General features: G+C 41.1%; 3 protein-coding genes across 26 annotated transcripts in view; 2 read left to right on the forward strand and 1 right to left on the reverse strand.

The window, feature by feature from the left end:
- The first annotated feature begins 1,221 nt into the window (after positions 1-1,221).
- On the forward strand, positions 1,222-9,380 carry prkcsh (PRKCSH beta subunit of glucosidase II). 2 transcript variants are annotated; one of them, XM_070980958.1, is made up of 18 exons: positions 1,222-1,250; positions 1,648-1,784; positions 1,934-2,050; positions 2,225-2,320; positions 2,407-2,464; positions 2,626-2,743; positions 3,006-3,135; positions 3,391-3,475; positions 3,888-3,966; positions 4,114-4,197; positions 4,279-4,443; positions 4,532-4,628; positions 4,984-5,053; positions 5,238-5,327; positions 5,425-5,499; positions 6,189-6,288; positions 6,393-6,552; positions 7,693-9,380. In XM_070980958.1, the coding sequence occupies exons 2-17, from the start codon at positions 1,691-1,693 to the stop codon at positions 6,537-6,539; spliced, it is 1,605 nt and encodes a 534-aa protein (XP_070837059.1). In that variant the 5' UTR covers positions 1,222-1,250; positions 1,648-1,690; the 3' UTR covers positions 6,540-6,552; positions 7,693-9,380. The 2 variants fall into 2 exon arrangements, with proteins under 2 accessions (XP_070837059.1, XP_070837060.1); XM_070980959.1 differs by having other exon boundaries at positions 1,242-1,501; positions 7,693-7,908.
- Positions 8,650-26,435, reverse strand: elavl3 (ELAV like neuron-specific RNA binding protein 3). 23 transcript variants are annotated; one of them, XM_070980965.1, is made up of 8 exons: positions 25,884-26,435; positions 18,652-18,868; positions 18,457-18,560; positions 16,141-16,294; positions 15,790-16,018; positions 15,254-15,307; positions 14,649-14,687; positions 8,650-13,852 (listed from the first exon to the last, which is right to left on the reverse strand). In XM_070980965.1, the coding sequence occupies exons 1-8, from the start codon at positions 25,890-25,892 to the stop codon at positions 13,525-13,527; spliced, it is 1,134 nt and encodes a 377-aa protein (XP_070837066.1). In that variant the 5' UTR covers positions 25,893-26,435; the 3' UTR covers positions 8,650-13,524. The 23 variants fall into 23 exon arrangements, with proteins under 23 accessions (XP_070837066.1, XP_070837062.1, XP_070837061.1 ...); XM_070980961.1 differs by having other exon boundaries at positions 8,650-13,873; XM_070980960.1 differs by having other exon boundaries at positions 8,650-13,873; positions 18,652-18,871; positions 25,884-26,366.
- The window catches only part of dock6 (dedicator of cytokinesis 6), a 36,221-nt gene continuing 34,096 nt past the window's right edge, over positions 24,973-27,097 (forward strand). Inside the window, exon 1 of the mRNA XM_070980956.1 lies at positions 24,973-25,614. The gene's annotated coding sequence lies outside the window, so the exon portion shown is untranslated. The remainder of the gene's footprint in view (positions 25,615-27,097) is intronic.

Below are 27,097 nucleotides of genomic sequence, written 5' to 3' on the forward strand. Positions count from 1 at the left end.
TTGACTGATCAAGTCAAATGTAAGCTGATGTAGTCACATAAGATGTGACGTGTTCAAAGGAAATAAATGTGTCCTTATCTAACTTTGCCACTTCTAGTACTACCGCCACCTCTTTTTCTTAGTAACTTTAATCACTAGCCTGATAGCCTGATTATCCATCCAATGGTGGCCTAACTAGCTGGTTCCCATCGGGTTGCTGTCAGGTTACTTTGTCGCAGACTGACTCCCTCTGTGAATAATTCTCTGGGCTTTAATTCATGTGTTTGTCACAAGTAAGAAAGATTATTCAAGGGAAAAAACAACATGAAATGATTGTAATATTTGTAAATGATCTTGCTGTAATGTGTAAATGTGTCCAAGTTATTTTTTATTATATTATTTTTATGAGAGTTTTTCCTCTTAACAGAGCTGAGGTGTCATTTTGTGAATAAATGCATTTAATAAGGAAACATCTATATATAAAACAATATTATAGTATATCAGTATATTTTTCTTTTATTTCACTGTTCGGTACTGTAAAGTGTGTTAAAAATACAAATAAAGTAAGATTTTTATATTAAAATGCAATACCATTGTCATGTATGCTGTTACTGTTGCTAGCTGGTAGTGCATTGCTTAGTATTAATGTTTGCATTCTACTAGTTTGTGTGCATTATTTGCATTCATACCATTTATTAGTCATGGGGCATGGGAGTGTAATCTTATTTCTAGCAAGTTAGAATTGTACCTGGGAGTTTCAGACAGCAGTTCCTGGTCCTCTGGATCTCTGAAAGCCCCAGCTACTTTTTAGATTAATGCTCTGTTGTGTCGAAATGAGCTCGATTTGGGCTCATTACTTGCTCCAGTTTGCGCAATGTTCTATGTAGACTATGTTCGCAGAGCATCTAAGGATACTAACTAAAGACATTTAGACTATTTCCGGGTGATAATGGCAGTTTTCAAGTAATATTTAATGACTTAGACGTTATTTACTTGTTTATCTTACACTATTATTAAATATCATCAAACAATAACGGTTGAAACCGTTGCTAGGGCTACCTGCACCTGTCTGGCTCTGGCATGAGATGGCTGCATCCTCAGGAGTTCCCAGAATCCTCTACTTCAGACGAGTGCCATAGCTCTCCGCCAATCACAAGCTCTAAACAAACCCTCGTCCAATCAGAGTGAAACAAGACAGAGGTGGGTGGTAATATACGCATGCGCTCTGACGCTACGGAACTAGGAGGCGTTTTGACCCAAGTGCATTACCGGTAATGATTAGCTATTAGCTTGTTCTAAGAAGAAAAAATACAAATCTTCTTCTTTCTTTGTCTTTTTTCACGCTGTTAACATTGTGTACTAGAGTTATTATGGTGTTGTTGTAACAACATATGTTCAATCAGTATTTTTCCATTTATATGTATATGGTTTGCGTTTAGCTAAAGCTTTAGCTAAATCCGGTAGTTAGCATTAATTTGGTAGCTGTCGGCTAACTAACAAGAAGCCGTTGGAGTTTGTCTAAGTGCGTGACAACAACCGTAACTTACAACTGCTTAAATCGTTTTTGTATTTTATAACGTTATTGACCATGCTGCGGCATGTTTATAGTTGTTCCAGTGTACTTCCTGTATTAATCTGCACATTCTTTTGATTGTATGCTCCGAGCAGCAGAACCTTCCTTAAATCTGACCCAGTGTGGAACTGCACCATCATGATGTCCTGCGAGCACCTCCTGCTGCTGCTGCTGCTGGGTGTGGGAGTCACGGCGGTGGAGGTCCAACGCCCGCGCGGTGTCCCTTTATCAAGTGGGCATTAATGATTCATTTGCAGCTAACAAGACAGATTCATAGTACAGCTGATCCAGTTTTGTACCAAGGTCACAGTTCCCACTTAGTTCTCAGTAGTTTTGGAGCTGTCATTGTACTAACTTGTTTCTTCTGTTCAACATCCAAAGAACGGCAGTTCTATGAGGAGGACAAACCTTTTACTTGTCTGGATGGCTCCCGCACTATTCCCTTTGATAGAGTGAATGATGACTACTGTGACTGCCAAGACGGCTCTGATGAGCCAGGTGCGTATTTCTTGCATGCTGAAGATTTTTGTACTACATCTCCATTATCCCCACCCCCCCACCCCCCCAATAAAATAGCTAAAATAAATGTGTGGGGTGTACACTTCTAACTTTGGTAGGTCATGACAGTATTGGCCAAGTATTTCAGATGTTTAACAACACAATTATTTGCAGGTACTGCTGCTTGTCCCAATGGCAGCTTCCACTGCACCAATGCAGGTTTCCGACCAGCCTTCATCCCTTCCTCCCGCATCAATGATGGAATCTGCGGTATGAATTTTAAACTTTGCTGACTATTTCTTTTTAGCTGTGTTGCTGGCAGAATTTTTTTTTAAATCTCTTTGCTTTCTATACAGACTGCTGTGACACAACAGATGAGTACAACAGTGGTGCTGCCTGTCAGAACACCTGCAGGTGGGAATGTTTTTGGATTGTAATTCTGAGCACTTATGTGTGCTTTACAATATAAGCTCAATTTCTCCATAGAGCCTATAGTTGTATTTATATACACGAGCTTCCAGAAAATGGTAAATGTTTGTTTTTGCTGAGTATTTTTCATCGTGTGTGATATGCAGGGAGATGGGGCGCAAAGAGAGGGAGAGCCTACAGAAGATGGCAGAGATTGCAAAGGAGGGCTTTCTGCTTAAACAACAACTTATCCAGGAGGCCAAGAGGGGCCTAGAGGATAAGAAGGTGTGAATGATAAGAAAACATTTGGTATTTGTTTAATAATCACGTTCCAGAGCTCTGAAACATGGAGTATTGCAGTGTAGAGTCACGAAAGGTGCCAAGTCTTCCAGGTTGACAGTGAAGTCGAATATGGTTATTCTTCCCTGCTGCCTTTGTGAATTATGTTCTTGAGAAGATGTTACAGTGTTGTTTCATAAATTGAATGGAGTCTTCTGCTGTTAGTGATGTTGATGGTGTTTTAATTTAATTTGATTTGTCTCAACAGGCCAAACTTGCAGAGGTTCAGGTCAGTAAGAAGGATCTGGAAGAGAAGGTGGAGGCTCTGAGAACTGTAAAGGAGACTGCAGAACAGCCAGAGAAAGAAGCCAAAGAGCGCCATCTAAAGGCCTGGGAAGGTAAATCGAGATGTAAAAGTATATCACCATCTACTGATCATACAGAACATGACATTACAGATAGTGTAGTCTATTTTATTATCATTTTTTGAGGTGGACTAAGGGTGCTACATAAACTAGTACTGAAAAAACTTCACTGATGCACAACTTCTGACATGTAGGTGAAATACAAAGCATAACAGCAACACTGTGCTTTTGTGTTGGATCATAATCACTCGTAAATCAATACAAAGTGAAATTTTGATTTTGTTTCAGATGAAAAAGCTCTCATTCGCATGGAGAAGGACAAGGCGAGAATGGCTGAGGTGTTTCTTGAACTGGATGACGATGCAGATGGCTTGTGAGTATTGGCACACTCCAGAATTGTTAGCACCCAAAATGAGAGAAGATTTGCAGCAGTTTGAAGCATACAAGGGACTGCATTAAGAACAAAGTTAAATAAAGAAAAAATTCAACATCTGTAACTCTAGAACCATATTTAAGCTGTCTTACTGGTCTGTACCTCATTTATTGGGAATCCAAAATGCTACCACACAGCAGACTTAAAACCTGACGGCATGCCATCGAGATCAGTATGTTTTCTGGACAAAAAATGCCTAAGAATAGATGATCACTCTTTAAAGTGATTTTAAGTTCATGCCTTTCAAATGTACGGCTAATCATTAGTGTGACACTAATTCAGTATTTTTGTAGTTGGCGTCATGACTGTTTTTACTACACTTCAGTGAATGATGTATTTTTGTTTATCTCAGTGTCTCAGTGGCTGAACTTCTGTCCCATTCTGAGCTCGACCCAGATGCAGATGGTTCATTCACAGAAGCAGATGCTCAGGTAAATTTATGTTTATTTTTTGCATCATTCCTGTAAAAACACTGCTGTTAGTGTAGTTACCATTAAATGCAAGCATTTGAAAAAATTGCTACACGTCTTACAAAGCTGAACAAATGAAGAAGTCAATACTTTCTTTGGTTTGTATAGGGACTCTTGGGAGGAGTGGACAAAGTGGACACGGTAGCATTTGAGTCTATTTGGAATAACATCAAAGAAAAATATATATCAGAGGTAAGAACCTGATTATTCTTGTCAAAACCTCCATGTTTGAAAGCCTCTGCTCCTCTGAATTTGCACCTTTCTTGGCATCAGGCCAATGCAGACACCCCAGCCCCAGTGGAGACGCCACAGGAGGAGCTGAGGGAGCCAGTCCCCGACAATGACTCTGAGCAGTACCCTGAAGATGACATCCCAGAGGAAGAAGAGGAGGATGATGAAGAGGATGAAGATGATGACCCAGATGAGATAGACTATAAGGTAAGCCCACTGAGTTTCTCCATCAAACTTATGCTGGATAACTAAAGTTTATTTTGGTGAGTCACTCTTATCTGTGTTTGATAAGCAGAGCCCTCCTACGATACAGACTCAAGAAAAGAAGGATGACGATGATGATGAGGGGACTATGCCACCTTTCGACCAACAAACGCAGGACCTCATTGATGGTAAGTGTGCATATAAAACTGAGTGACTCAGCCAGTCCTCGGTGATGAGTAAGTGAGTCACGTTGTAAAATACCAGAAGAAAAGCACAGATGTGACTGCATACCTATTAGTTTGAATTTTAGTGTGTTCATTTGAAACTCATCACTCATTTTTGTTGCACAGATAAATTGCTTTTGAGTAGAACAAAGCCATTTATTGAACATCTGTTTTGCTTTTGTATGACTGGTTCTATTGCTTGTCCTTTTTAAAAGCATCAACAGGAAGGCATAATTTGCTCAGATGTTTTGAATGTGTGTATGTGAGCGGATGAATGGGTTTGAACTGAATTTACTTAAAGGGTAAATTTGATTCTCAGCTGCCCAGAAAGCCAGGGACGAGTTTGACGAGGCTGAGAGAGCTCTCCGAGAAGTGGATGATCAGATCAAGTAAGTGCTGAGAATGTGGATATGAATATGATCATGAGGGAGCTTCTCTTCCAATAATGTCATCATGTTGGTTACCACAACTGCAGTCTAACTTTGAACAGCTACAAAGAATGAGTTTCTTTCATAATTGTTGTGTCGTTTGTAGAAGGCAAAGGTTCCACTTTGGATTTGCTTTTGTCTGCAGGAACCTTGACAAGGAAATCTCCTTTGACTTTGGTCCCAGTGCTGAGTTCGCCTACCTCTATAACCAGTGTTACGAGTTGACTACTAGCGAGTATGTGCACACTCTGACTTTGGACAAAATGTATTTATTCAAATCATTTGTGATAAGTTTCTACTTCTGAAGGACTAAGTTCATCTTTTGCTTTCAGGTACATCTATAGACTTTGCCCATTCAGCAGAGTATCCCAGAAACCCAAGTATGGTGGATCAGAAACTAACCTGGGGTAAGAAGGCCTTTCTCAATATGCGTTCTTCTCTGTACTTGTGTTCTTGTGTACTTGAGAAACGTCATCAGTCTCAGTCCAAGTACTGTTCCAATTCAAAAGTCCGCATCTCGCCAAGTACAGTCAAATACCCGGATGTCTTCTTGCACCTCCCATTTTATCGAGGATGCATCGGGTGGTGACTTGTGTGGACTTGGGGCAGCCACGTATCCCAGAATGCATTTCTTAGCAACGATGTCGGAGGAGAGGACTCACAACTGTAAATTACAAGTTTCGAAATACAACTGTTTTAGTAGTATGGAATGTGGTTTTAAGATTATTTTATGTGAGAAAGTGGATGTTAAAACTTAAAATCTGTGGTCGATTCATCATGATAGCGCATAGTTAAAAATTTGCTCCAAAGTTTACAGAGATGTGTCGTCCAGCTAACGGACGAGCTGAGATGGTGACGTCATCAGGTACGCTGCCGTCCCAATTGCAGAATGACGGTCCTGTGTCCTCCCATCCTGGAGAGACTGTACTCCCAGGTCAAACTTGCTAAGTCCGAACTGCCAAGTTCATAAGTCCGAACTTGCCGTACTTGGTATTGAGAAACGACCAGAGAATACTCATGTGTGGTGTTGTGTATTTTGCGCTGTGTTTGTCCACAGTTGACTCATCCCATACTTTTCATCTTTTTCTTTCTGTAGATCATGGGGGAAATGGGCAGGTCCTGAGGATAACATCCACTCTGTGATGAAGTATGAACATGGAACAGGGTGCTGGCAAGGCCCTAGCAGGTCGACCACGGTGAGTCTCAGCCGTGACTCGATCTTTTTCTTCACCTGATTTTTCATCCCATCACGGTTTCTCATTAGACAAAGCAAAGACAATGAATATTCTTTGTCTTTCAGGTTAAGTTGACGTGTGGAAAGGACACAGTTGTGACATCTACCTCAGAGCCCAGTAGATGTGAGTACCTGATGGAGTTCACCACCCCAGCTGTCTGCCAGGAGCCCCAGAGCCTGGATTCACTGTATCATGGGCACGAAGAGCTCTAGATTAACTTGATTTGTAAGTAACTAACTTTTCTGTTAGTCGGCAAGCTTTCAAAATTGATTGAGACATTGTCACACTGTTTTGTGTGTGGTCTGCTGCAGGACTGTATCTTCTCCCCAGGATCTTTATTTGGTCCTCGAGTTGGGCAAAGATTGTAGAAAAGTCATGTTTTTGGCAAACAGTTAACAACTGGACACCATTTCTAAATGGTACTCAAGCTAAATAACTATCAGTAATACATCAGAGACAGTCAGAGCTGCAGAATATGAAAGTGTAGCATTTCAGCATTTGTCGCCAAGAAAAGCCCTTGTGCAGTTACAGCCTCCCTTTAGAAGAAGAGCAGGACAGCAGAAAGAGCAAGGTAATGACCACTTCATTTGAGTTCATTGAGGTTACTTTAATAGAGGATTAAGATTTAATGAATGCTAAGAATTTAATGATGCAGTTTATGGGTGAGAAAAAAGGCCTACAGCGGTATGTTTGGATGCCTTATCAATACACTTGTAACAGTATTGCAATATAGTGCAGTGTTGCATCCATCCTTTACAGCAGACATTTATATAAGTGTAATATCTGATTTATCCTTTCTTTTTGGAAGAAATGGTTAAAGATTGCTCTGTGGTTACAGATGCAATATACTGTGTATCATGGAAATTGCTTGTCTGATGATATCACCGTTGCTGTGGCTAAAGGTAATCTATAGTGGTATCATATGTAAGCTTTCCTGCAATCAACCCTGATGCTGCACAGAGTGAAATAGGTATGAGGTGTGGCTTCCCTTGAAATGAACAAGGATTATGAAAGGCTGCTATAACTTCTTTAACATTTTAGATGAATTTGATGTTTTTTCACGGTGATATTGTAGACAGGATATTGAACTTAGCTGGGATCTACGGTAATCATTGTGTAGATGAGATCAGGTCCATGCAAGTGTGGAGGTGAGAGGGTTTGAGGCAACAGAAGCTGATTTTGTTCTTTTGTGTCATATTTAACCTAAACCAACACAGCATCTCACCCGTATGTAAGTGCTGACCTTGAAATAGGTCTCCAGAAATGAATCCCACAGTGATTGATCACAACTAAATTGCCCTTCCCTTTAACATGACATAAGCAAACAAGCCATTGAAATGAATGTGTATGCACTCACTCTTGCAGGTTGTTCTTGAGGGACCACTGTCACTGAAGAAGTTGCTATGTTGTGAGCGGCGCCACATCGGCATCAGTGAACAATCAAGAATAAACTATGGGAATTCCAATTAGCAGTTATGTTGTCTACACATCTAATTTCCACTGCTCCCTTTTGTGTTGTCTCTCTGATTTGTGTCAAATGTAGTCATTCCATTGCTTTCAAATAAAGTTTCTTTTATCATATTCCAAACTTGTGTTCATTTATAACTCCAGTATAGCCGTTTTGTTAAAACTGAGCTTTTCGTCAATACTGTTGGCTTCCAAATTCATTGTACTTGCAGTAGCAGTAGACATTATGACAGTGTTTTGACAGTCAATAAAAATTGGGTCACTCAATATTTGTAACTTTTACTTTATTTTTTTCTGGCATGTAAAGTACAAATAATTAAACAATTCCATGAAAAAGTCTTCAAGCGTCTTCAGCTGAAATCCCAGTAATAAATATCCTAGACTAAACTGAAAGGTTTATTTTTTTTCCGTTGTTAAATTTCGACATTGTTCATTTGGTCATGTTTGGAAGTATGAGATTTTGTGTTTCTCCTGCTGACGTTGGTGTCAGCAGAACTGTTTTGATCATTTTCACCTTTGATTTGTTCTACCATTCCAGGAAAATGTAAGAAAAACATCACTAAGTTACTGCGTCCCCTCTTCTAAATAAATAGACACAAAATACAGTTGGTTGAGAAACAGAAGGACCACTCACCCCTTTACTACCCTAGAGACTCCCAAGAAAACCTTCCTGCAGCTTTTCTGAGCCCTGCTATATTTTGCTGGAGCTCTCGGCTGAGTTTCCAAATGCATCTTGGTGCTAAAGAACATCTACGTTTCAATAGCACAAATTGATATGAAATTGATCCAGATGATCTCAGTATTACAATGCTTTTACAGAAACAGAACCCTTAATAGCTTTGTGAGCTTTTTCTCTTTTTGTAAATCAGCCCATCAGCTTAAACAGGAAAGCATCTTGTGAGCATATCAAACCTAGGACATCCCCTCTGTTCCTGGCTAACTGCTTGGCCCTCAAATGGGCTGAAGCCTCGCTACAGGGGTTGTCCCATGTCTCAGGGGTTCACCGAGTGGTTGAAAAAACAAGACTGTGATTAGATTAAATAATTAAAAGATTTTCATTTAACAAGACAAACAGAACACAGGCAGTAAAGGCATAACATCTAGCACACAGCATGTATGTTTATACACTTCAATTAGTTAAATATAGCAGTGCATTCTTTGACTATGGAGAACGTTTCCAAATCGTACTTCTAAAGCTGTTTTTCTATTTGTCCCCCTTTTAAGAAACGAAATGGTGTAACCACAATTTTGGCAAACTTAAAATCTTTTAAACTTGCAAATATAATGAAATAAACCATAAATATACACAAAACATACTTTATACGAGGCAATAATAATAATCATAATAAATAGTTTTTAAGTTAACAATAAGTTAAAACTACAAGCTTAAAGTCGCCCAAATAATACAAGTTTGTTGGCGCTATTTTGAATTTTTTCTGTTTAAATTATTTTATGTTGCAACAAAAGCTACCACAGACTTTTACAAACACAATTGAACACAGTTTGATTGAAATAAAAAAATCTAACTAAGTCTAAAATCTGCATACACTGTAAAAACTGCAACTAATTAAATAATGGAAGAAAAATAAACTGTACCCAATCAATGCAACCAAACATAATCTTTGACCCATGTGTGTTCTCTATGGCAACATCAACAACACAAATACGCTCATTTAACAAGTGAGTCTTGATATGTAAATGAAATCAATAAATTACAGGAAAAAAATGATATTTGAAATTGACATGGGCTAAAACTGATGATATATTAGACAGTATTCCTTTCAAGGTCATTGAGAATTGCTCTATTAAGTCCGCCAAATATGCAGTTGGTTTGAGCTTGCATGGTCAGAGCACAAATTAGGGGCTGAGGAGGTGATTATGGAAACTTCTAGATCAGACCTCTCATTGCTTGTTTGATTTTCTTAATGAGTCTGTTCGTTTTAATGTTTTTGTTTGAACTTTTGCTCCTTTCACTATTCCGCAAACCTTTTCAGTGTGAAGTTTAATTTCTTTTTTAAAAAATATATATCATTTGTTCTCAGTCAATATAAAAACAAAGCACATTGCACTTACTGTTCCATAGGAAAGTTTTTTTGTCTTTTTAAATGATTATTGTTGTTGCTCAAGCAGTGTAGTACTGTTTCCTGCCATGGTCCTTGACTCTCACTGTAGGTGTAGGTCTTTGTGTAGACTGTGTATGAAGGGTCATTTCGGGCTGTGTGGGTTTGGTTTGTGGGTTGACTGTACTACATCGGACATGGCCGGGTAAACAGCTCCAGCTGCGGTTCAACGTGGCCTGTTATCTCGGTTGTTCCTAACGTCTATCACTGGTCTCACCAAGTGCTCAGTCCTATGGTGTAATCTCTTACAAATTGCTCGACCCAGAATGGCTCGATTAGTCCTTTACTACGTGGTCGGCTCGGGCCACGAAAGCAACAATCATTCAGAATATTTCGGGGGATGAAACAGCATGAGTTAGATCGAAAGATGCCAGAGTAAGTGGTGCAATGTTAACAGTTTTAAAGGATTAAATTGGTCACAAGACAAAGCAGATGATAGGCTGTAAATGTTGGGGGGGAATACGTTATAGGGATGCATACAATTTTTCCTTTGTCAAGAGGTGAACTGATTCATCCTAATATATTTTGGATATGCCTTTTTTGAATCATGCGGTGTCTGCATGAAATGTGTGCAAATGGGATTCCTTGCAACTGTTTCATTTTAGCATTTGGTATAGTGGTTTTAGGATTTACAAATGCAAACTGATATGCGCAACTTAGATATTCAAAAGAAATGATAACTGAAATTGTAGAGGGTCCTTATTCAATAAATAACATAGATTTGTACAGCAATTACTCAGGGAATAATATAGTTAGTCTTAATTTATCCTTCTTGGTACTGACTTGCAAAGCAATTCTTTGGCAAAAATCAAATCTATCTAATTATAAAGAACCATGCTCAGTGTTCATTATGAATCTGCATCACTGTTTGAATCTGCGCCGTTTTACCTGTTTTATTTGCAAGCAGCTATTCAGTTTTTCAGCTGGGCAATGAGCTGGTCTCACTGCAGCTTCGTCTGGGATTCTCAAGTCAAAGAACTTCACTTCACTGCACCATCATTGAAGCAACACTGTACACAACTTCAGGACAAGAGATGCAAGTGTGTCTAAGCACTCAAAAGTATAGATGTGTCTGTCAGGTTGTACCCCCAACTGTTTAATTCAACTTTTTTTTATTTTTTACATCAAATTCGTTTTTGTTAAGTTTGTTTCAATTGTTTTGATATGGTTGAACGGTTAAGTTTGTACGAGATACAATGTTCCTTCGCCCCCTCCCTAAATCCCCACCCATACACCGCATGCTTATTCCCCCTTGCTCTGCAAAGATCAGAGGGTTTAAAATAAAGCCATGCGATGTCCCAATTTTTCCAAGCTTAAGAATCTGTAAAAATTCAGCACAAGGTCTTGTTCCTTTGTATGTATAAAAATAGATTTATCTCTAATGTAATCCTTTCAAAGAGATCGTCCTCTTTGGCTAACACAGCGTCATTTAGAAAAGCAAAAGCAAAAATGTCTTGAATATACTTGACCTTATTTAATCTATTATCATGTGCAAATGTCTTGATATTGAAAGACATTAGCTCTCCCCACGGTAAATCTGAAGTCTGTTCTGTAACAGACATTTCAACGAGACAGGTTGGCCTTAATGTTTCATCCAGGGTGCCATAAATAATTTTCATGCAATTGGGTTGGGATATTTTGAGAAACGCTATTTTTGTGGTAGAGCCAAACAGATCTGAAGCAAATAAATAAATAAATACCTTTCTGTTGTAAACAGAAGTATAATTATGACACTTATTTGCAGGCTTGATGTTGTACAGTCATCTTTTAAGAGGGCAGGAGTTCAAAGTTTCTTGGAAGCTTTTTAGAGAATAGAGGGGTTTAAAAGAAACTGAGGAGCATTTGGCAAAGCTGGAGGAACTGGTAATCTTTCTCCTCAAAGGATCAGTGGTAATTTTAACATTGCCAGATATCATCGCTCACACGTGACTCGTAAGTCAGTTTTAAATGTTCAGTCATTTGGAACTGCAGTCGCCTTAATCTGCTCTATGCGTGTTGTCACTGTAGAGCTCGTGTGTTCCATCGAACGGTAAAACTCAGACCTGACTTATTCTGGGAGCTTCTATCTGTGCACTAGACTGAAGAATAATACCGGTGCTCTTGAGTTTTTGCTCATCTGTTATGTCTCCACAGACCTGCCTTGACCATTGTTCAGTCCATGGGGTGTGTTGTCAGCATTGTCTTCAGAGTTACTTTTTGCAGCTGCTCAGATCATAATCATATTCCAGTCAGCCTCCATTTCTCAAAATAGTCTGAAGACATAACCTAACCGCTGAGCACAGTGACATTCATGATCAAAGCATGTCAGCAAGAACAATGTCATTTGGTTGTCACATCTTCTTTTGCCTTCTTGTCTTGAACTCTCGACATTTCAGTTAAAGGGATATCACACCAAATCATGGCTGACAAAGCCATGCAAAGTGAAATGGTCTGGTTTGGATAATGCAAAATACAGGTGCAATGAAAAAAAATGTTGCAAAAAGTGAAGAAACACCGGTATTTTCCTTTGATGTGGCTGCGTTACGGTGAAACGGTTTTCCCCTCACACTCGACGTGCTCTCGCCCACCAGAGAGTTACTAATGAACACTGGCACCATGGGAGCACTGCCACTCTGCTCTAAGTTCACAGACAGTCTGCTTGTGAGAAATTAGAACAAATACAGGAACTTTTTTTGATTTTGTGGACTAAATATGTATATTTCCTCTAGTTACTGAACTGTGTTTCTGTGATATATAAGTGTACTATTGTGATCTTCGGTGTGAGGCTGTGAGGGAAAGAGTGATTCTGATGGCCTTCGGACTACTCTTTTCTGTGACCGGTATTCATTGGGTAGCCTAAATCTTATTGGGTCTGAGCTAACAAGCTCACATAGGATTGAGAAACTGCCTTTACGCTAGGCACCACCTAATGCAGGTCAGGAAACAGTAGTCAAAGTTTCTAGAAAATGCTTACATACTCGGCTATTATAACCACCTTAAATATTGAATATATAGTTATATTTAATAGACGTATATAAGAGAACACTGTTTTTTAATTTCATTTTCTTTGATCTAAAAAAATCGCTGATTCAAAATGCCCAAGTGTAAAAAAGTGACTACATCCTCTCCAGCAAGATAATGGGAGAGATGGTGGGGTAAGAGTTTGGGTAAATTGCACATATTCATTTAAATTTTTGATCGTTTTGTTCATCAGTTGTCATTATTTGCCTGAATTCAATCAAAGCACTCAGTACACATTCTCTGTCACATTCGTTAGACTGTCTCCAAAATAGATAGCTCTTGCCCCTACCCAACAAACCAGCTACGTACCCCATCTAATTCAATCCAGGCAAATATAGGGAAGGACTAGCATGTTGTGTAAAGAGAAAAGAAAAACTCCACTAGTGTGTTTGTTTGAAACTCTGACTTGTGTATGCGTTTGTATGGATATGTTTGCCTTTGTGTGTGTGTTTGTGTGTGTCTGCATGTGTGTGTTTGTGATAATATATTATGAATTTGTGTGAGAATGTGTCAGAGAGAGACTCAGTCCAGGCCCATGTAGAGTGATGGCACAGGGAGCTCAGGTTGCTCTCCCTGCAGGTTGAAGGAGCTGGTGCCAGCAGCCTCTCTCTCAGGCCTTGTGCTGCTTGCTGGTCTTGAAGGAAACCTGCAGCACGCGGTCACCCAGGCGATAGCCATTAAGGCTAGCGATAGCCATGGCGGCTTCGTCGTAGTTGGTCATGGTGACAAAGCCAAAGCCCTTACATTTATTGGTGGTGAAGTCACGGATGACCTTGACGTTGGTGACGGCGCCGAAGGGCCCGAAGAGCTGCCACAGGACGCTTTCGTCCGCCTCGGGAGACAGGTTGTATACAAAGATGCACCAACCGGCTCCAGTTGGACCAGTAAGGTTGACTCCGGCCAGGCTAGTCATGCTGTCAATGGTGATGGGGGAGAATCTGGGGAAGAGAGTAGGAGAACTACCATGGGTGTCATTCTGAAGTTCAACACAGCATTCAGTTGTCTATACTGTCTCTTAAGAGCATGTTTCTCTGTGAGAAATGATAACAATTGTAGTCGGGTATGGAGTCGGGGGACCCCATCTCCATCCCTTCTGCTGTACAGTAAGTAGATAAATATGTGTGGGCAACACAGTGGCTCCAAACTACCCGCTTTCATACAAAATGACACTGTGTGCCCTGAGACACAGACACCCACACACTGTGCATATTTTCTCTGCTGACCAAAGCCTCTGGAAGAATTGAACACATGAATCACAATGTTCAACGAAAATCACAGTATTGAACAAAACACAGAAACCTAGAGAGGGATGAAAAGCAAATTGGAATCAAATCATACACAAACTGGAGCAAACAGAGGAGACGCAAACGGAATCTGGTATGTCCATGCTGGTGAAAAAAAGGGGACATTAAAGCAACTGAAACTGAAATGTTAGTTCAGAAATAAATACATATAAATTATTTCTATTAATTAAAACAAAAGAACGAAAAGGTTAAACAAAGCCATGCCAGAATACCCTGCTGTTAGGAGGCTGCATCATTGCCTGTTGCAATTGCAGATAGTATTTTATTGTCTGGGCTGCTTCTGTAACTTGGTTAAAATGGGCAGTGGGCATTAAGAATTATGGCCATTATATCTGATTTCGAGATGAAGTCAGCAGGTGGTATTCCAGGCACTTTGTTTGAGGTTTTGTTTTGGCATGGATGCTTTTGAAAGTACACCTTTGGCATTTACCTCTTGACTCCGTAGCTGGCGTTTAGTAAATTGTCGAGTCTGCAACGCAAGAGGGAGAATGAAGGGTATGCAGAAGTTAGTTATGAGATCTACAAGGAAGGGGGGCTTTCAGTTAACAAGTTGCTCCTTCACCAGCTGGCCTCCAGAGGGCATCCTTCACTTCAACGCAGTCCCAAACCATCCAACCTCAAGCTGATGGCATGTAAAATAGTGCTGTGAATACGTGTCTCAGCTGGTATTTATTGTTCTTTGTTGTTGTTTAAGCTCCAAAATAGATTTAAATACAAGCTAAACAAATCCTGTACCGTGTAGGCCATTTCACATCTACTGATTAAAAAAAATTATCCATACTGATTAAATGAGCATTGCAACCTGAGACGGTATTTACAATTGTTTGTGAGGTTTCAGGAAAATATTTAATTCTGGAGGCCTTTTACTTTCAGACATCTTGAACCTTCAAAATTACCCACGTAGATGTGGCCAACATCTGGCAAGTTCAGTCTATGTAGTATAGGCAAAAATGAAAGGTTCAGTATTAATCTTCTTAAACCAAGATTTACTTAGCTTTAGTTTTTTATTGTATTTGGAAAAATCTGGTCTCTTACATTGGTTTTGAGCTGTTATTTGGATCTGGTCCCTTTCCAAGTGAAGGGATCATGCTGCAGTTTAAAAGAAAGTCAGAGAAAAAGAGTGAGAAGGAGGGACAATGCAATATTGCCTATTCCTTCTGTACTATAAAGCAATAACATTGCTTAAAGGAACAGTTTACAGATAAGTTGTGTTAATATTGACAAAAAAAGTTTTTTTTTCTGTTTTTTGTATGTTTTTGATTACACAGATTTCCTTATAATCTAGACCACATTTGCTGTTTTTGCGGTGTGTCACTATTTACTCTTAGCTATTCTCTGTTGTAGTCAAGGTTTGATAATTGTCAAAAAACCTCATTAAGACTTGACATATACTGAAACAATGGAACGTTGACACATTTAACACTTGTCATTGTGAAATAGTGGGATATTGAGTTTGCTAAAGCATGGCAACACAGCAGGAGGACCTGTGATTTGGTCTCGAAACAGTTGCTTTTTACAGGCTATCTAGCGATGAACTCACAGGCGGTGTGAGGTTGGTAAAGGTTCAGTACCTGAAGCGCTGAGTCTGGTGGTGCAGGGGCCCCGTGTAGCGGCGGGCAGCAGTCTGGTACAGCTGAGTCAGTAAGGCCTGGCCTGTCTTCTGGCTGGGGTTGTTGGCGAACTTGACAGTGATGGGCTCGGCGGCACCCAAAGGCTTCTGTCCGTTCAGTCCCTTGATGGCCTCCTCTGCTTCGTTTCGCTTGTCAAACCGGATGAAGCCCACTCCCCGTGATATGCCTGCTCCGAATAAGAAAACAGACCAATGTTACTACTTTGGCATCAAGGACTTTTGCTGCCTATCAGTCTTTCATTCAGAGAAATTGTGCTCGAGTGACAGCATGAGATGTGAAATAAGGCTATACCTGTGACTTGGTCCACTAGTATGCGGGACGTGATGATTCGACCGTATTGGGAAAACAGCTGTTCCATGTCCTTCTGGCTCATGGTTTTGGGGAGTCCGCTTACGTAAAGGTTGGCATCACGAATAGAAGCCGAGCTTGGCCGGGCGTATGATACCTACAACAACCCAATTAAATCAATAAGTGCATTATATTTATATACCCACAAAGTTTGTTTCAGAGAAAGAAAAATCAACTCAAGGGGCTTGTTTTAAAGAACTGATGTAACTGGATTGAGTTCCCAACAAGTCCCCAGCAAACAGTCTAATTGTGACCACTGATTTTACCTCCTTCACCATCTCCACAGACCCAACGGTCTCTTTGCTATCTGTCGACTTAATCAGTGCCTTTAAGCTCACACTCTGGCACAATGAGACAGTCACAGACACACTAAGATGACTGTAATCATTACCCAAACTGATAGCAATCATCAGTTAACAAGCCCAAGTGTCAGCTTTGTTTTGCACTGAAAAACATCGGCCTTAGCTGATGTATTTTCCTGAATTCACTGGTGACTTAATTAGTGCATGGCCATTTTTGGTGCGTCTGTGTTTATATCCCTTATGGTTTTCTGTTGGTCTATTTTTCTGAACATTTTACATCGAGTACTGTAGAGAAATATTCGATTGATTGTAAAAATAGAAAAAAGTCTTGCACATTTTTTTGTTTTTGTGTGTATAAGGGAGCATGTGAACGCATGGATGGTAGATAATCCAGTTCAGCGCATTGTTGGCAGTGCTGTGTTTGTGTGTGATGGAGAGACAGAGTGAGTGTTGTCTGAGATAGGCTGAGCTGCCCTCCCTGTCCTGCCTCCTTCCTTTGTTTCTATCCTCTGGGGGAGAACAGCTCCACTGGCAAACAGCAAACAATGTAAGTGCATCACAAGACTTGTAGGATCCTTGACAACTTATAAAAACGCTGTTCACGCACACACACACACACACACACTATTTGTATGCATATGTATTTGGCATTTGTGTGACAAACATAAGTGTTCATGAAATTCTGAAATATTTTCAGCTCTAAAATCGAGTTTCCTTTTTGCACAGGCAAAAAGAAAGCTGTGATGCAAATGAAAAGGGCTTGTATATTATCTGTCAAATGAATACAGGTGTTCCCATTTCATCCATCAGTACTAAGCACCAGCGTCTATTGTGTACACAGACATACTGTATGAGCAGGAGGGTTGTGTGGTGCAGTGATTAGGGTGTTCTGGACGAGTCAGGGGGGAGTTGCTGTGTTCGGGGAGCAGAGGCTGCCCTATAATTAACCCTCTCCCTGTCGCTCCCACAGTACAGATGGTGCCTGAAGCCCATATGGCCTCTAATCCTGTCATTGGCATTCTGCTCTCCCAGCTACCCCCTACCCTTGTACCACTGCCCCCTCCCTCACCACCTCACCCCTCTATTGAAGCCTCCTGCACAACCAGACAGATAAAACTATGACCAGAGGATTTAATTTGAGGAGAAATTATAAGAAGTTGAGTGATCCATGTAGAGATACCTCAAAAGACTAGTGAATGTCATAACATAAGATCAGCATAACATACTAATTATCATGATAATCAACACTTTTTCTACATAGTAGTTGCAGAGTAAGAAGCCATTTCTCTTGTGCTGACTGTAGTATGACATTAACACATATCTTCATGTAATTGTTCTTCCATAAAGGAGCCAAACGCAGTACTCGACTTTTCCTGCTTGTCGCTTGTTTGATCAGTCATTAGTCAGAATTAATTAATTGTCTCTATTCATGGACAGCTGTTGGAAGATCACCTGCTCTGCTCTCTTAGAGATCCGATTTCTCAATCCTGCAGTTTGTCTCAATCTTTGATATACTTTGATCAGGTCGCGGGGGATGGGAGGAAGTAGTGTTTAATAATATTCCCCCTCTCTCCCTCATCTGATTTTGGGACAAAGAAGCCCCATAATTAGCCTAGATTGGAGGCAGATGGGGTAACCTGGACTGACCCTTGTGCACCACAGTCAGGCTTCCTAATTACATTTCCATCACAATAACCTCTGCATGCTGTCCGCCCCTTGCTTTCTGACCTCCACTCTCCTTCTCTTTTCACCCTTTCTCTCACTCTCTTTGTTCTAGCCACCGCTCCCTTCTGCCTCCTCCTCCCCGTTTTCATCCCCTCCCTCTGTCACGTCTGCTGCCACCTTTCTCAGCAACCCCCCATGTCAAACTCTCCACTTCCTTTCTTTTTGTCTACAGCGCGTCGTCAAGAATCAGAATACGAGGATTGGATATTGTAGAGAATAGGGGCCTGCTCACCTTGATTGTTTTAGTCTGCAGTTTGAGACCATTGAGTGTGTTGATGGCCTTATCTGCATCATTTGGATCCACATAGTTTACAAAGCCATATCCCAAACTCTGACCTGGAGACAAAGGAGGAGCCAAAGTCGATCAGTGCTTCTGAAAACCAGCTGTAATGATAGTGTTTAATTCAATGTGGACAAAGCGTCGTACCTGTTATCTTGTCTCTGACTAGCTTGCAAGACTCAATCTCTCCGATGCTACCGAACAAACTTTTGAACTCTTCCTGGGTCATGTTCTGAGGCAGATAGTTGACGATCAGGTTGGTTTTGCTGTCGTCTGTGGAGCCATTGGTGCTAATGACTGGACCGTTAGGCAGACTTGTTCCGCTTGGACCGTTGGACACCTGGGTTTCCATGGTGCTGATTATCTGCTGAGGAAGAGGGTGGAGTTAGATTCATACTTCACAAAGGGGCACAATTGGACACAGTGGTGATATGGCTGCATTGATGTGCACATGCTTATATTTAACATATAATACATGCACAGATATAAACTATACACACAACCACACACACACACAGACTGTCCACTTTGTCACTGTCACTGAGGGAAAGGTCAGGAATCAGCATTACTAAAATGGAGATGGATGCAAGGTCTGATTTCTCATCTCCCCTCCCCCACATTCACCCCATCTTTCCTCCTCACTCGCTCCCTGCCTCTGGTCCTGCAGATGTCACAGTCCTTTTTTCTTACTCCTCCCCTCCCCCCACTCTCTTCCAGGGTCAAACACCATTACATCATTACACAGGGATGGATAATAGTGATGGTGGTGTGCGAGGCTGGCGAGAGGCTGGGGGACTTTGGGGTGGCAGGGGTCGAGATGGCAGACAAAAGGGAGAGTGACAATGTTAAATGGATTTTGTGCGACAATAAATGAGGAATATCACGGTTTGGAAGGAAAATAAATTAAGATTACATGTTTGTTCTTGTGACTTTGTTCAGGTTTCTTTGTGGAAAACTGACATTTATTTTTGTAAATGGAGTAAGGGTGTGGGTTAGTGCACAGCATAGTGTTTGTGTCTCTTGTGTTGCTCTGGACTACACCGTGTTGCTTAGTTTAATCCACAGGGGAATCTCAAGGAACATCTGTGTGGTCAGAAACAAAACTTCCTGCTCCACTTTCGCTTCCCTAACACTAGTTCTGTTTCTCTGGATCATCACTTCTATAAATCTACATGGAAAACTGCTCCAAACTAAAAATTTCGAGTTAAATTTGTTGCGGTTTTGTTGCTTCGTGTGATGCTGATGTTATGTAGCTGCACAGATTTGTTGGGATGTTTTAATTAGGAAAAATCAAAACCTGTTCGGGGTATGTACTAAAAACATGCAACAGTTTCAGCCAATTTTAATTTTACATCATATTTTATGAATCACAAATTGATCATCATTTGCATCTGACTTATTTTCATGTTCAAGCATCGTTAGATTACATATTTAATTATTGCACCTGTCAAGTAAATATGCATACATGTTTAGAAATGGGTTGTCCATGTTATCTCATGGTGACTCTATTAGCATTGCCATGCTTATGCGTTTGCAGTACACTTTGCAGAGGGCGATTTGAACGTTGATCCATTTCACTGTCTGTGTTCCTATTCACAAACAAAAGTGTAAGGTGTTTGGATAAACAGCTCGAATGCATACAGTGCGCCAGTAGGGCTGAAATGTAAATTGTTCTGTCAGATTGTACGTTCAAGCTGTTGCAGATCTCTAACTCGTGGGTGTTGTGAATGTCAATAAGGCTAAATGAATCTCCTCTAAAGCTCTTGGGGTCTTACAGTGTAGACCAAAGCAACAAAGGGACTTAATTAATGAACCTTCAGAGTTATTTCAAAATTATATCCAGGGAATTTCCTTACTTGATGGAGAAATACTGCAGGTATCACTGAAACATATATATTTAGAACAGAAATATTTACCTTAGCCCCTGTAGCTTTTTGGTTTATGGCCTCTAATAAGTCATAACCAGCCTCATTTTAATTCTGAAAGAGGGGTGAGCATTTTTTTATTTTATTATTTGTCTTTTATATTAAAAAAAAAAAATTGTACAGGCTCTCTTTCTGTTTTTCCATCATATTACTAAAAGAATTCAGTTGTGCCTTCAAAAATCCATGCCATTTCATGTGTTTCCTAGCGTCTGTGAATGGGTCCGTCTAACCTGCCTGTCTCCCTCGTCCCTGTAACCTGCTGCCTTGCTTTGAGCCTCACCTCCTCTCAGGTTGCCCAGGTAACAGCCCCTCAAAGACTGCATTGTTTCTAATGGCTGAATGGCTTTCTTACTTTAAGCTCAGTGTGTGTTTGTGTCTGTCTGTCTTATTAGGAGCACGTATGCAGGTCAGACGTTTTCCTCCATGTTTGCAGATGCAAGTTCAAAATGATAATGAAAAGGGAAGAAGTAGCACAGTGGCAGAGTTAAGACAGCCTAAAAATACATAAAATACTTCAGACGCACATCACACTTTGCACAAAGGCAGCACGCCGACAACAATCACATCAAGATTTTGATGCACGGTTAAAATGCCTGCTGACTGTCTTTTTCATGTCAAGGAATTATGATCCGATTAACACATGTTGGGGGAAAAAAGGTGGAATCGAGCTGTTATATGGTATTTATTGTAATGTTAACCTACTACATTGTTGTGTGATGTTATGCATCTGAATAATAGAAATATGAGCCAGTGAATATGGCCCAAATTTGACAAAAACATTTTGAAGGAAAAACATATTAGGGCATATTTGACTCGCCAACTGATATAACCCTCAGCATGACAGAACACACATCCCCAGTGAACACTGTGAAGTTATATAATTCACAGACCCACTGAGTATGGGCTTGGCACTGAGATTGGCTGACACAAGCAGCAACCAGGGTTTCCATACAGAAATAGAGGGAAACAGCATGCTATGAAGTTTATCTGAAACAAATAGAAAAGATAAAAAACCACAGAGGACTGTTTCATCTCCAGGCTGTCACATTTCATATCTGATACCAACAACAAAAATCAAACAGTCTAGAGTTTCGTTTTCATTAACCCAATTACTATGACATAAAGAGACAATAAATCTTTGTGATGTTGCTGGAAGGCCTACAATTGCATTAATAATCAGAATACGCCCAGTATAGATCTACTCCAGCTTTAGGCTCCAGACATTTTCGAACACTGGCTTAAATGAATAAAAACGCTCACTCCAGGCGCATTTCGCGACCATGATGTCCTGGGTATAAATATGGTCTTTTGTTGCATATCATTGCCCCTTTTCTCTGTTCGTATTTCCGGATAACTAATAATCTACAAAGTACAGAAACATGTTATAAAGATAAGATTTTAAAAACCTTCTCTTAAATCTTCTCAAAGATTCCAGTTGTTAGGGTAGCGCTATGTGTCCCAAACTGCTTTTTTCTATTTTGGGGTTCTGTGAGATCTCCCTTAATATTTAATGTACTGCATCAGCATCGCCCACACATGGTCCCAGACTTGCACGCAAACAAGAACCCTGCCTCCTCTGCCAAACACATGAACCCAGACTTGCATGCAAACAAGAGCCCTGCCTCCTCTGCCAAGCACACGTACCACCTACACTGTACACAATTAAATTACAAAACACAGAAGCATTACATGACTGAATGTAAATCTAGTCTGTGTTCTCGGTCTTCTGATGCTTTCCCAATTCACTTCTGCTCCAAATGCAGGACAGCACTGGAGGCTATAATGTACAGAAGAAGAACTGTTTCCCAGTTTAACTCATAACGTGAGATTTGCCATGTTACATGTTACAGTGCATTAAGAATCACTAGAAATTCACACTGAATGTGAGATATGACAGTCGTCACTAGTATTTTGTTTCTCATGCAGTTCGAGCAAAAAGATTAAGTGTTTGGGAAATTTAGGCTCAGTGTAGATTTAAATTCACTTGCTGTATGCCTGCAATATATGTATTTTAGTTGTCTTTGTCTAGCCAAAGCGAATCATTGATCAGGATGAACACTTAAGAAATTCACCAGGATATTTTCAACTGACAATTAGAACAATGATAACTACAATCATTTCTCCTTTTGATGCATAACCTTGTCTCTAGTCCACATTATAAAGCCTTAAATAAAGATTTTTTTTTTTTCTCTTAAAGGCATAAATCAAAACTGAATGCAAGGCTGAAGTGTAAATGAGCCTTCTAAATAACACAGATTACAGGATTATCCCAAACAAAGGGCATTAGCCACACTCTCTGCAGCTTAAGGGATCATGGTGGCAGCTGTAAAACAACAGGACGACAGGAGTCACAGCTCGTGTCAGCCATGCACTGAGGCTCCATCCTATTCTCCGCTCGGCAGGCTAAGAATAAAAGATTTCGAAAAGATTTCAGCTCTCTGAGTATGTGCTGCTTTGATAAGATGGGAGCAGACAACGTCAAAGGCTCGGGGAGACAAATGTGTCCTGGGAGTCCTTGTAGCATGCGGGGCGCTATCCAGCGTGCTGAAAAAGGGAGTGGCTTTCGGACGGTCTCATTTGAGGCCGAGGAGGCCCGTGAAGCCAGCAAAGAGCACCGAGTCCTTTTTATTTCACATTTTGTGATCGTTGAAGACGCTTCACTTCGAGTAATTAAGAGAGAAGTCAAATATGCGGTTATTTAAACGTGGCAGATGCATGACACAATCCCTCGATTTCTCCGTGGCCCTTATTTACCCCCCTCTTTTTAAAAGGCAAGACTTGTGAGCTCTGCAGGCATTCATGAACCGGAGCGCCTTTTTGCTGAATAAACGTATTGAAACGACCAAACAAAAGAGCCACCCGTTCCTCCTCTTCTCCCTCGCAGAGGCTATGGCAGCACTATGAATATTAATGTAAACAGTGGCGCTTTGTGTCGTGGCCAGGGGCTGCAGGACTCTCCCTGAACAATGACTGTTACAGTTGCCAGCTACAAGTCAAAAACGCCATGATAAGTCAAATTAAAATAAAAATAAAAATCACCAATTCTAAATATTTATGTCCTCATTTGGATCGTTTTCCATAAGATTTTATTTAGTGATAGTTGAAATGACAAAGCTGGCTAAACCGGCTTTAACTCGGCGAGTGATGGAGCCATAATTGTTAATGGCCGTCAGCCATAACAGCAAGCATGCATATGAGACTATAGGGGACGTATATGAGACATCACTATCATAAATACACATAAATATTTGTCGGACAAAGAATGCTTTTCCATAACCCTCATAAAATGATCAACACCAGTCCATGTGTAATGTAAATTCAGTGATGCATATCTGTTGACTAAACGATGATTGGAGGAAAAAAAAAAAAAAAGTAGTCCAAGATATCGATTTTGCAGTCTCAAGAGATGCAAAAGTCTCTACCTCTTTCCTCCCAACAGGCTTTATATTTGTTGCTGATAATTACATGAAGTCACTGGCAACAGGAGGCAAATCACCGCTTACATAACATAATTACATTTAACGCCTCATATAAGTTGGACAGGCCACGTCTCCACTGTGGAAATATAACACAGCACGGAGCCTTTCAGTCAGTCGTGGTATTTTGGACAGCCTCTAACCTTTTAAATCCTCAGCCCAGAAGATTTACATTTCATTCCGCGTTAGCCCTGCGTTTTTAACCTAACATCAAACGACTGATGGGACTGCTTTACAGTGAGGGCCTCGGCTGCCCTTGTCCTTGAATTGTGTAAGTGCCTTGGATAGGTTATCTGACTCAACGCTTTTATTTGCTTGGCACTGCGGTACAGGCATGGAGGACTGCGGACCATGTGGAGGGGAGCTGCTGCTTCTGTCGGCGTGAATCTGTCTAGGCCTGCGAGGGACAATAGGTAATGCACAACAAAGAGGGGAGTAAAATTGGGATTGGAAATGTGTCAAGTGCCACACAGATAATGAAACAACGTGCTGTCCGCCTCCATTTTGCACATTTTGTTTCGGAGCAAAATTCGGACCGTTTCAAATTCAGTGAAATTGGATCTTAAAGTTCATTTTTTTTACCTGCTCCATCTCCCACACCCTGTTCCTTCTATGTGATAAATAATTGATTTTGCCTTCCTACTATTAGTCATGGACTGAACTACCTGGCATTTTATGATTTGTAGCTACACTTCCAAAGCGAATTCAGAATTTCACAGTTCCCCAAAACAAAACTAACAAGTTAATAAATAATAGTTTAAGGCTTTTTCAAATGTCACAATAATAAGCGGGGTTTTTAGCACATGCACGTGTTTCAAGGTTGGCCCCAGCAGCGTCCTTCTGCTGCTCATTTTTGCCTTCTTATTTATTTCCTGGCCTTAATTTTATGCAAATGTGTCTGGTCCAAATCGGTCTGCTTCAATAAACTGTCTGTTGTCAACCGTAGGGCATGTCAAGAGGTAAAGCGGAGTGGGCCTTTAGAGGCTTCAAGGCCCTCGTTTGGTGCTCCAGTCCAACAGAGACACGCCCAATCCGGCCGTCGGCTCAGACCAAAGCTAATTCATCACATCTCCTTTTATCCGACCAGCGCGATGCAAGCATGGCCATCTTGTACGTATGCGACGTGATACTTGGAGAAAACGCGCTTAAAATGGAGATGTCCGTGCGTGTCCTTACTGTCGCGGCCTCTGAGATTTCCAGCCCATTTACTCGGTTGCATCGCAACGAGAACCCTGAGGAATTTGGACTTTGTCTGATTCAATGCAAACCGATGGATGCGTAATTTCCCTCCTCCCCCTCCCCCTCCCGGAGTGACTCGACCCTTTTTTTCCCTCTGCCTTACTGGATGGGCCCTCAGCCTCCGAGGCATCATGTTTTGTCTCAGAAACCCGTCTCCAGCATCCTTGTGCTGTACCAGGCAAAGAAAACAAGTCCTCCCCCCACCGAACCGAGCGCCTCAGCGCCCTTCTCCCTCTCCATCACTGTAATCCTGCGGAATTCCTAAACCTTGATTCCTGCATCGTTCAGGAATTACAGTCAAAGCTGCGACATTGAGGCAGTTGGAGTAGCTGTGATACAGAAACGCAAAGGCTGTGCTATCTAAAATGGCAGGATAAAGACTTTATCCATTGCTGATGATGACTGCAGACTGGAGCGCAGCCGGCATGGCGCATCACTCAGTATGAGATTGCTAATTGCCAATATCGATCGTAAGTCTTATTATAATGATATGGCGTTGCATATTGAACAAAAACAAAGGGAACTAATCGCAAATGTTTTGGCACGGGCACACCTGAATTTATCTTAGTCACCGCTAAAGATATTTCAGTAAGATGTGAAATAAATGTGTGTAAGGCTACATCACGTGTACGTGTATTGTAGTGCATAACAAATTCAGCATTAAGGGACTGAGATACAATGTAGGCATGCTGCTACAACATCCCCTTCCCAGATATAAGAGAAATAGAGTCATACGTACAGTAACCATTCTTGACGTACAATGAAAGAAATCTAGGTCCTTCTTTACACTGGTCTTGAAGCTGAAGGCTGAGTCTCTGTCTGCTCTTCGGCCTTTATATTATATGGCCCCAATGTTCTGTCAGGAGTCCAAATTAAAAGAAAAAAAAAACAAAAAAAGGAAAAAAAATACAATCTTCACCAGGGAATCTCAGCCCTCCGAGATTGTAGGTGTCCCCTATAGGATGAAAATGAGGAGAAAGGGGTTTTCTGCTGGATGATGATGAGGGAGAGCGTTCTCTCCGAGTGGCGTGGGCGATGGTTCAGAAAAAAAGAGAAGCAGTGATCCTCAGCAGGGTGTGTCCAGGGGAGGGTGTTCTGGTTCTGCTGTTTTTATGTGTAATTCCCTGCTCCTCTCGCAGTCTCCTTCTGTGCCTCTGCTGCAATGTTCTTCTTTTATGCGTCCTCCTGGCTGGCAGAGCGCGCTGCTGATTGGCTAATTGTGCAGGGAGGGTACTACATGGCAGCCATTGCAATGCGCTCCTCTCCCATTATCCCCTTCAGGAGAGATCACCAAGAGTCCCCCACCCTCCCTCTTCCATCCCTGCCCTCCCGACTCTCCACTCCCTTTTTCTCGCTGCCCTTCCTTTCTTCCTGCCCCCCTCTTCACACACACACACATGCAGAGCGGAGTGAATAGGGCTCCACCTGCACTTTCAGAACAGATGGGTGCAGCAGAAGACAGCAGACTTGTCTCTCTCATTCCCCACACTTTGCACTCACTTCTCCTTCGGCACAGCTCCTTCCTTTCTCTCTTATTCTCCATTTAGGCCAGTTTGAAACCATAGCAAACAACTTCGCTCCTTAGGCTTTTGTCTTTGCAAATAAAAGCGATCTGGAGTGTGGATCAGCAGACTTTCTGAAGACACAAAATATGCAATAACTGGGTGTGAATTGTGGCCGTAAACAAAGCATCAGATCCATAATACAACTAATGAGTGAATGATTTCTGGACCTCTCGTATGCAAGGCAGATGGCTAGCTATAGGGTCAGGTGCAGACATGAGAATAACAAATTAGATAGCCCCTGAATTAATCAATGTCTGTTCAGTGAAAAGTTGAGAAGGGTGCAGTTGTAGCTCTGATCAGGCTGTGCTCAATGATCTCTTTCCTGTGCTTTATGAAGAGAAACGTAGCCAGCAGTGATTTTTGTCTTACTTTACGACATCCCAGCATC

This window comes from Chaetodon trifascialis, chromosome 15 (assembly GCF_039877785.1).
Source record: "Chaetodon trifascialis isolate fChaTrf1 chromosome 15, fChaTrf1.hap1, whole genome shotgun sequence".
Lineage (NCBI taxonomy): Eukaryota > Metazoa > Chordata > Actinopteri > Chaetodontiformes > Chaetodontidae > Chaetodon > Chaetodon trifascialis.

What these genes read in the sequence shown, in the direction of transcription:
- prkcsh (XM_070980958.1), top strand. Translation starts at nt 1,691, where the DNA reads ATGATGTCCTGCGAGCACCTCCTGCTGCTGCTGCTGCTGGGTGTGGGA. An exon ending in AACGCAGGACCTCATTGATG is followed by an intron (nt 4,629 to 4,983) that starts GTAAGTGTGCAT and finishes TTTGATTCTCAG; the next exon opens with CTGCCCAGAAAGCCAGGGAC. An exon ending in GAAGTGGATGATCAGATCAA is followed by an intron (nt 5,054 to 5,237) that starts GTAAGTGCTGAG and finishes TTTTGTCTGCAG; the next exon opens with GAACCTTGACAAGGAAATCT.
- elavl3 (XM_070980960.1), bottom strand. An exon ending in ACTAGTGGACCAAGTCACAG is followed by an intron (nt 16,019 to 16,140) that starts GTATAGCCTTAT and finishes TCTTATTCGGAG; the next exon opens with CAGGCATATCACGGGGAGTG. An exon ending in AATAACAGCTCAAAACCAAT is followed by an intron (nt 14,688 to 15,253) that starts GTAAGAGACCAG and finishes CTTGCGTTGCAG; the next exon opens with ACTCGACAATTTACTAAACG.